Source organism: Panthera uncia (genome assembly GCF_023721935.1).
Source record: "Panthera uncia isolate 11264 chromosome C1 unlocalized genomic scaffold, Puncia_PCG_1.0 HiC_scaffold_4, whole genome shotgun sequence".
NCBI classification, from domain to species: Eukaryota; Metazoa; Chordata; class Mammalia; order Carnivora; family Felidae; genus Panthera; species Panthera uncia.
In genome coordinates, this window is record NW_026057585.1 from 71,879,356 (window position 1) to 71,888,470 (window position 9,115).

The 9,115-nt window shown below is 61.6% G+C and overlaps 1 protein-coding gene across 1 annotated transcript; it reads left to right on the plus strand.

The window, feature by feature from the left end:
- The first annotated feature begins 2,898 nt into the window (after positions 1-2,898).
- On the plus strand, positions 2,899-7,425 carry CLDN19 (claudin 19). Its single transcript, XM_049617363.1, has 5 exons — positions 2,899-3,184; positions 4,208-4,372; positions 4,482-4,566; positions 6,330-6,482; positions 7,234-7,425. The coding sequence occupies exons 1-5, from the start codon at positions 2,962-2,964 to the stop codon at positions 7,280-7,282; spliced, it is 675 nt and encodes a 224-aa protein (XP_049473320.1). The 5' UTR covers positions 2,899-2,961; the 3' UTR covers positions 7,283-7,425.
- The last annotated feature ends 1,690 nt before the right edge of the window (positions 7,426-9,115 follow it).

Sequence of the window (9,115 nt, forward strand, 5' to 3'; positions counted from 1 at the left end):
ACCGGCACCACCTCCTGAGCCCCCAACACTTGAGGTGGCGGCTGCTGAGGATGTGCTGGATGGCAGCCGAATGAATCAGGCCCTCCTGGCTGGCAGTGGGAGAGGGCCAGGGAAACAGCTCCAGTGTTTCACGGGGAGGAAGGCAGAAACATTTTAATCCCCAAACCAGTCAATGATCAACACATATCTGCTAAGCAGGGCTCTCTGCCAGGTACTGCTGGGCACAGCGTGGCTGTGGGTCTCCAGCCACAGGCAGCCAACCCCGCCCAGGACGAGAGGGCAAAGGCGGGGGGTGAGGGTGGGGGTCTCGCCCAGGTGGGAGTCTTTTAGAAGAGCTTTCATTAGCCACATTTCTTCAGGCATGTTATGTTTTCCAAAAGTACTTTTACCTATGATCTGATCCCTGCGACCCCCCCGCCCACCCCCTTGCCATGATGAACTAGACAGAGCCAGTGCTATTATCCCTATTTTATCTCAGAGGGGCTAAGGGACTTGCCTGTCCCACAGCTTTTTGGTGGCAGAAGTAAAGCCAGAAGCCTTGTAACCTAAGTGAAAGCGCTTAAGCAGGGACGTGTGGCACCCCAGGGCAGTTTCTAATTAGTTCCTGATGGAGGTTGAGTTGGGGCCCTGAGTGTTCCTGCTTTCCCCACAGGCCTGGGAGTCACTGGACTGCAGGCGTAGCAGGGGACCCCACCCAGGAGCAGGATCTGGATTCCAAAAGGCTGGAACCTTGGTGAGGGAAGGCCCTCAGGGTAGGAGAGAACATTCTGGTAGAGCAGTCTTGAAACCTCAAGTAAGAAAGAGGAGGGTTACACAGAAAAGCTTCAGAGGGGAGGTGAGCCTCATTCTGGACCACAAAGTGGCTCTGGGTCCCCAGTACGAGGGAGGGATGCCCTGGACGGAGGGGTGTATAGGCATCCCCGTATACCCGAGGCCTCAGCACCCCCAGACTTTGCTCTTGGAGACTGCTATGTGACCCTAAGTGGCTCACTTCCCCTCTTTGGCTCTCGGCCCCCTCATTGATCAGAGTCCTCCTCAGAAAGGCAGGGTGTGGGGTCCATGTGGCTCTAGCGCACAGACCTGCTGCGTCCTCGCCCAGGGTAGGCTACCTCTCCACCTTGGCTCCTTGTCAGTGGAGGGCCTGCCTCCACTTGGGGGGAGAGGGCTGCCCTGAGGACTAGACGGTTCTGGGCGCAGAAATGATGCTCACTTCATCCCCAGAAGTCTCTGCTCTGGGCTCCGGCGATGTCCTCTGTTTCCCCGGATCGTACTGTGTCCGAACTGTCTGCGGTAGAAACGGGATCCCAACCCACCCTGACTTCTCTACAACAGCTCTAGGCCCCCTTTGAGTTTGGGGACCCTCGGGGTGTCCCAGGAAGCAGGTCTCTGTGTCCATGGATCCACGTGGCCCTGGCTGTCCAGGCACAGAGGGGGCCCGGGGTTTGGAACTGCAGGCCAGCAGCGCCCACCCCTGCCCCCAGCTGCTGGAGCTGCAGGCCATACCAGGGGCCCACGCCCTGGGCGGGTGCACAGGGCAGCCATTGTCTGCGCAGTGCCTGGCACCCTCTCGTTTGCATAGCCACGTGAAGAATGTGAGGGAGCAGGCTGGGGACGAGTCCCTGCGGAGGGGGGCCGGGCTGTGGGGGAGGAAGCCTGCGGGTGGGGGTGGGGGTGTCCACGGCAGGACCCTGCTTTCCCCCAGTGCGGTCCAGGAAAGGCAGGTGGGCCGCTGGGGATGAAGGGGGCGGCCAGGAGGCGGGGCGCTGGCCAGAGTAGGAGCAAGATTGTGGCATTCCCCCTGCACCCACGCCTGGCGGTGCCCACGGGGCCAAACTGAACGTGAGGGGATTGCTAATGAGCTCGAGGAGAGTTAAACATTCCCCTGTTCCAGAGGGCTGAGCTGGGATGGGAGAGAGGAGGAGGGTGTGGGGAGCTAGGAGGGGCAGCCTGAACCCCAGGAATGTGCAGAGGCCACGGCTCCCCGCCAGGCTGTTCTGGAGCTGGAGGCCAGGGCCCCGTGCCTCCGGCCCCAGCAGGGGCTGCTAAACCAGCCAGCAAGGGGATTAACGGGGCTGAACAGTCTGCCTTCCTTCAGACTGATGCCAGGAGGTCAGTCCTATCTCCCACCTCCCCGACCAGGCCCCTTGCTGGCTGGCAGCCAGGTCTGGCCCAGCCTTGTTGGGGTCCTTCTGCCCCCCTCAGATCTCAGACCCCACAGTGCATATTCCCTGGCCTGGCCTCCCCTGTTCTTGATACATATTCCCCCCTACCCCCAGAACCCGGGATTCCCTCTCCGCAACATCCCCTCCCCAGCCCAGTCTCTCCACATCTGGATCTGGCCTCAGAGCCCTCTCCAGAAAGTTCTCTCTGATGTCTAACTCTAGTCTTACCTGACGCAAAGTGGGATTCCATTTCCTTTCTGTCCTACAGAGGACAGAAAACCCAAGGGGCAGGTCAGCCAAGCAACAGCAAAGTCCATCATCTCAGGGCTGGTGCTGGGGCAGGAATTAAAATTGTAGGACATGTGCACGGTTGCTAAAGGGGGTTCCCCGGCAGGAAGGCCCTGAGGGCAAGCAGGGTCACTCCTCCCAGCCCCTCCCCTCTCTTTCCCTGGGAGGCGGGGCCGAGGCACCCACCTGGGCCAGGGCCCCACCCTCCACCCCCAGGGGGCTGGCAGGAGCTTTGCTGGGGACCCTGCCCTGGCTCAGGCAGCTGCTGTGGGCGGGCCCCTGGCCTTCCCGGCCCCTCGGCCTCCCCCTGCATTCTAGAGCCCAGAGCTATTGCCTTTGCCGCTGCCGCTGCTGGGCTGCCACCTCTCCTTCTCAGCCTCTGGCCACTCGCCACTCCCTCACCCCCCCCCCAGTTGTTCCTCTCACCTGGCCATGACCCCAGCTTCCCCAGGGATCCTGGCCCGGCCCTGAGCCCTGGGACCTCCAGCCCCCTCCTCCCCTCCCCTGGGCCATGGCCAACTCAAGCCTCCAGCTCCTGGGCTACTTCCTGGCCCTGGGTGGCTGGGTGGGCATCATCGCCAGCACAGCCCTCCCGCAGTGGAAGCAGTCCTCGTATGCGGGCGACGCCATCATCACGGCCGTGGGCCTCTACGAAGGGCTCTGGATGTCCTGTGCCTCCCAGAGTACGGGGCAGGTGCAGTGCAAACTCTACGACTCCCTGCTCGCCCTGGAAGGTAGGCCTCCCACCGGCTGGGTGGGGGGAGGTGGGATGTAGGGGAAGGGGGGAGTCTGGAGGAGGCTTGCCCACAGCCTGCCACCTGCGCTGGGCCTCATTCTCCAGCCCCTATCCCTGTGCGTTTAGAAAATCCAGGCCAGCCCGGTGCTCTGTGGAGGGCAGGGGCTCTGGCTCTGGCAGCCACGATCCCAGCTCACCTTAAAGGAGCCACTACCCCTTCTCTGTGTTCTCTTGTCCTCATCTGTAGAGGAGAGTACAGGACTGTGGCAGGGTTAGCTGAGAGGGGTGCGTGGCACTCAAAGAGGCTCATTCCCTTCCGCTTCTCCCCATACTCCCTATGCAGACACACTGCGCGCACACACCTTCGTGCCAGGCCTGCACCTAGACACACATGCCCCCATCTGGGTGCACCGACTCACATTACGCACAGGCCTGTGCACATGGCGTTTGGGCACGTAGGTCCCTCTCCTTCTCCTGGGGTGCGGGGTTGAGCCTGACAAGTTGGCTTGTAAACGGGCCACTGAAGCTCTGTCCCTGGCTCAGGGCCAGCCCACCCACCCTCTGCCCAGGGCCCCACAGGCCTGAGTCGGGCAGCTATCACACGACCCCCCCTTCCCCATGTCCATCCAGGCAGATCACCTGGCTCCTTCAGGGACCCAGATCCCCTGAGCTGCCTGAGGTCCAGGACTGACCTGGGTGCAGGTGTATACCTGCCGTGGGTGACTCAGAGGGCAGAGGGGAAGGTGACCAGGAGGCAGAATGACCGATAGAGAAGGCGTCCCTGCCCGAGAGCCACCTGGGACGAGCTGGGCCTCGGACACCCTTGGTTCTTTCTTCTGCTGAATCTGCAAGGCCCCAGGAGGAACTGACCCCTACTGCTTGGGAGAAGGTGGGCCAAGCCCCAAAGGGAGGCCACCTGCCAAAGAGCAGCAGACGAGAGAACTCAAACTACCCTGCCGCTCCTCCTACCCCCCCTCCCCTCTTCTCCGACCACCTACTCGGTCCCTCCCGCCCTGCCCAGGTCACATCCAGTCAGCCCGAGCCCTGATGGTGGTGGCCGTGCTCCTGGGCTTTGTGGCCATGGTCCTCAGTGTGGTTGGCATGAAGTGCACCCGGGTTGGAGACAGCAACCCCATTGCCAAGAGCCGCATCGCCATCTCTGGGGGTGCCCTTTTCCTCCTGGCAGGTGAGTGTCCCTGGCTCCCTCTCCACCATCTCGGTCGTGGCAGGTGGCCCCACTCTGGGTGGCCGACTGGGGCCAGAGAAGGGCTGAGCACTCCCTCCTTTGTCCTTAGGCCTCTGCACTTTGACAGCCGTCTCGTGGTATGCCACCCTGGTGACCCAGGAGTTCTTCAACCCCAGCACACCAATCAATGCCAGGTGAGTGCCAGGGCACGGCTTGGACCAGGGGACAAGCTGGGCCTCCCGCTCCACTGCCTTTGTCCAGCAGGGCACCTGGAGGGAGAAACAGGGGATGAGCACTGGGTGTCGCCACTGAGAAGCTCTGGAGCGGGGAGCCAGGCAGGGTGTGGCTGGGCCCTCTGAAGGGGCAGGAGGCCTGTGGAGGGCGCTCCAGGGGCTAAGCAACCCGGATCCAGGTTTAAATCCCAGCTCTGTGTGTGCTTGCTGTGTGAAAACGCAAGTTCCTTTATCTTCCTGAGCCTGGTCTCCTCCCTGTAAAATGGAGCTGGGACCCAAGGACCCAGCTCACACGTGGTTGTGAGGGCTCAGTGAGATACCGCTGAGAGGACTTAGCACAATGCCAGGGCCCTGGAGAGCACTCAGCAACCCCGTTGCTGTGATTCCCGCAGAAGGCAGCAGGTGCTTTGGGCTGGGAGATGGAGACTGGAGAAGTGGTAAGGGCAGATGTGGGGGGACCTTACGGCCATAGGAAGATTTGGATCCCCATCCTGGGGCGGAAGGCAGCCAACAATCCTGGCTGTGGCATGCAACGTTGGTGGGGAGGAGATAAGACCAGTAAAGTGCAAAGGTCTGGAGCAGGCCTTGGGGCTAGAGGCTAGCAGTGAAAAATACATTCAGAGATATTTAGGAGCTAGCATGACCAGGACTAGTAAGGCCGAGGGCATGAGGGCGGAAGAGGGGGCTCTGTGAAAAGCCTGGGCCCACCTGGCTCCAACCTCCCATCTCAGCTTGCCACAGTAGAGAATGGGACAGTCTCCACCCCAGACATCCCAAAAGACCTTGGGCCCCAGAGTGGAGGGAGAATAGGAAAAGATGCTGGGGCTGTTGTAGTCTGGAAGGCTCCCTGGAGAAGGCAGAGGTGTGGTGAGGGAGAAAAAGGAGACCTCAGGCATGGGGCTTGTTCCCTGGGGCTGGCAGTTCCAGCCACAAAGATCTCCAAGCAACAGGCGGCTCAGCTCAGAGACACAAGCCTGGCACTCGTTCCTTATCCCTTCAACATTTCCCAAGGCACCCAGTATGCTGGCCCTGTGCTGAGCCGCGGAGGAACGGAGGAATCCCGCGCTCTCTGCCCTCCAGGCCCTCCCTTCGGCTCGGGCAAGCCCTGGGGGCTGAGAGTCAGGGTCAGGCACAAGGGGACAGGGAAAGACCCTGGGAGGAGGTGGCATCTGAAGTGGGCCCTTAAGGCAGAGGAGCGGAGCACAGGAGCCACAGACAGGGTCCCTCCAGGAGGGGGGCACCTCAGGCAAAAGCATGGAGGCGGGGAGTCCTGGGGGCGCTGCAGAGAGGCCAGGAGGCAGGAGACACGGGGCACTAGGTGGAGGGGCCCGCGCGCCCCAGAGGAGAGCAGGGAGCCCAGGCTGGGAGTTCTGTGGGTCAGAGGGTGACCAAGAGAAAGATGGCAGGGATTGCCCTGCTCCTCCCCGTGGCACTCGGCGGCCCCCCTGGACGCCCTCCTCCGGCCAGATGAGGAAAGGGGCCCAAGGACGCACGCAGAGCGGGCCGCCCTGGGCCTGGGTCACGCTGGGTGATGCGGCTGTGCTGGGTGATGTCGGTGAGGGGGAATGGGGGGCATTCATCTGAACTTATCCAGAGAGACTGGGGAGGCTTGGGAGGCCCCTGATCTCAGCTCCCCACACCCTGCACGCCCCTTGGGAGGGGGGAGCCCCGGGACAGGGCGGGCCTGCAGCCACCCCTGAAGGCATCCTCCCTACCTCTTGCAGGTACGAGTTCGGCTCGGCCCTGTTCGTGGGCTGGGCCTCCGCCGGCCTGGCCATGCTGGGGGGCTCCTTCCTCTGCTGCACATGCCCGGAGCCCGAGAGAACCAACAGCAGCCCGCAGCCCTACCGGCCGGGCCCCTCGGCTGCTGCGCGAGAGTACGTCTGAGCCCTGCACTCTGCCGTCCCCTGCGCCACCCTGGGCGGGGCCAGTAGGGCACAGCGCACCCCCGAGCTGCACTGAGCAGCTTGTCCCCACGTAGGCACCCACCCTGCACTCTGAGACTCAGAACCAGACAGAGGGCGGCCAGAGGCAGGACTCAGCCCGCAGGTGCACGTGCACGTCCAGGTACAGGCAGGGACCCGTCTGCACCACGCACGGGCACCAGCACGTTTCCAGCCCAGATGTCACTTTCATGGGCCGCTATTTACTCATTGCAGGGCTACGTGAGGGCCTATGCTGTGCCGGCCCCGGGGACACGGCCACAAAGGTGGACCTTGGTGCCCCGTGACCTGGGGTGGCTACAGTCTGTCCCCTTCCCAGGCTGACAGGTTCCTCACAGCAACCCCACGAAGGGGGCAGTGCCAGGATGATGAATGTCCCCATGTTACACATGAGGAAACGGTTCAGAAAGACCAAGAGACGTGCTCGGCCCGCTGTCCCTGAGTTCAGGTCTCAGGCTCTTCCAGTAGATCCAGCACCACGTGCACATCCACACACAAGGCCAGGCCAGAATGTGCCCTTCCCCCACAACCCCCCGCTCCCAGGAATGGGCCCCCGGTTGGGCTGCTGTGAGGGCCCAGGTCTGACCACACTGGCCAGTCCCTGCTCCTAGGCCTGAACCCCACAGCCTCTGCCCTGCCCTGTTGCTCACCCCACTAACCAGCTCTCCTCTCTTTTGACTTTCAGACCAGTTGTTAAATTGTCCGCCTCTGCCAAGGGCCCCCTGGGTGTGTAATGTCCAGGTCCCCAGCCCGACTGTCCCCCTGCCACACCTAGACTGTGTGTTTGGTATTTTTTGGAAAGAGAAGTGAACATCCAGTCTTGAGTGTGGTGTCCTTCGATCTGTCCCTGGCATGGCTACGATGGGTCCCTGGGTCCTTGCACATACAGATGGGGAGACAGACCTCCAGGGTGGGTTACACAGCACATCCAGTGCTGATCAGGGCTCCAGGAAACTCCCCAGCCTGGCTCTGACCTCAGAGCCAGAATGAGGGGACATTGTAGGAGCCAGAGTAGGGAGAGGTGGTCTGAGGCTGCCTGGGACTGTGGCTGGAGTCCCGTCCTCATGCAGAAGTGTGTGAGCCAGCCTGGAGGGGCTTTTGGTCTTGAAGTACAGATACCATGTTAGTATAGAAGGGGGAAATGTCCTCAGAGGGAGATAGGGAAAATTCACCCAGATCGGCACCTCACCTCGTGCTCGGGCCTCACCCACCCCAAACAGAGTCTCTGAGTGGCCACTGCCCTCTGCCATCTGGAAAGAGCTGACCATAACTGTCCCCTGCCTTCCCCCTGCCCTCCTCTGCCAGCTGTCTGGCTTCCTCCAACGCCTGTCTTGTGACCACCTCTCTCATCAAGTCACCAAAGCCCAAGGATGCAGCCCAGCCTTCTCCCCCAAGCTTGGCCTGAAGGAAGTCTGACAAGATGATGGCGGGCACGCTCCCTGGGGGTCGGGGATGGGAGGAAAGGAGCAAGCGGCGGAGGGGCTGTGGGATTATGGGCGCAGGGCCCTGGGCAGGCAGCTGCTGGGCGTCCACAGGCTGCCTCAAGAGAGGCCGTCGCCTGCAGCCTCTGGCGAGAGGGGTGGGCAGCTGACCCTGCACGGGTTTAGAGTCCCAGCTCTCGAGTTATGAATGAGAACGACACGTCTGTCTGGGGGCTGGAAGCTATAATGCAGCACTTCCTGCCTGCTTTCAAGTCACCGGGGACCCGGTGCCCAGGTTCCACCCCGGGCATCCAGACGGAATCGGCCTAGGGTAGACCTGGCACTGAGTTCAGGCAGCTCCTAAGGGACTGCGCTGTGTGGGCACCTCGGTGAGGCCTGAAGCTCGGGGCTGTCGGGCCCACATTTCTCGCCACTCGGAGGGGACCTGCCGAAGAAAGATGAGAGGAAGCCCTGTCTCCCTCTGCCTTTCCTGCGTCTGGGCTGCTCCATGGAGATTCCCACACCTTCCCAATAAATACCGCCTTTTGGCTGAAACAATTTTGACCTCTGTCACCTATAGTCAAAAGAGCCCCAACCGACACCAACTTTGGAACCCGGAAATTGAGTGTGTGAGTGAGGGCTCCTGTCACGGGCACTGGCTGAGCAGGGTGGGATGTGGGGCCCAGACGTGCCACCTCTCCCAGTTCCCCCAGGACCTCTCTCCTGTCCGCAGCCGAGGATTTGGCAGCCCTTGCTCTCTGGACACAAGGCACTTGGCCAGGAAACCATGTGTATTCTCTTGAGGCTCACGGTCCACCAGAGGCTTGGGATATGGTAGGAAAACGTTGGGATGGAAATGTGCGGGCTGTTCCCCGTGAGTTTCGGGGATGGGCTGCAAGAGAGACGAGCTGCATGCCAGTGAGTGGGGGGTGGGGGGCTGACAGCTGCAGGAACAAGCTTCACTCTGGTCCTTTGTGAAGGGATGTCCTTTCTGCCTATAGCCAGGGGTTGGAGAGGGGAGAGGTAATCCACGCACAGATCCCAATACACCGATTAACAGCACAGTGGGATCCTAGCAATGGGTAGATGTCTGGGGAAAGTTAGAGGGCTATAAGGCTGGGAGAGTTTGGGAAGCCTGATCCCTCA

Coding starts and splice junctions, on each gene's coding strand:
- CLDN19 (XM_049617363.1), top strand. CDS start 2,962: ATGGCCAACTCAAGCCTCCAGCTCCTGGGCTACTTCCTGGCCCTGGGT. Junction 4,373..4,481: donor TGCCCTTTTCCTCCTGGCAG/GTGAGTGTCCCT, acceptor CTTTGTCCTTAG/GCCTCTGCACTTTGACAGCC. Junction 4,567..6,329: donor AGCACACCAATCAATGCCAG/GTGAGTGCCAGG, acceptor TACCTCTTGCAG/GTACGAGTTCGGCTCGGCCC.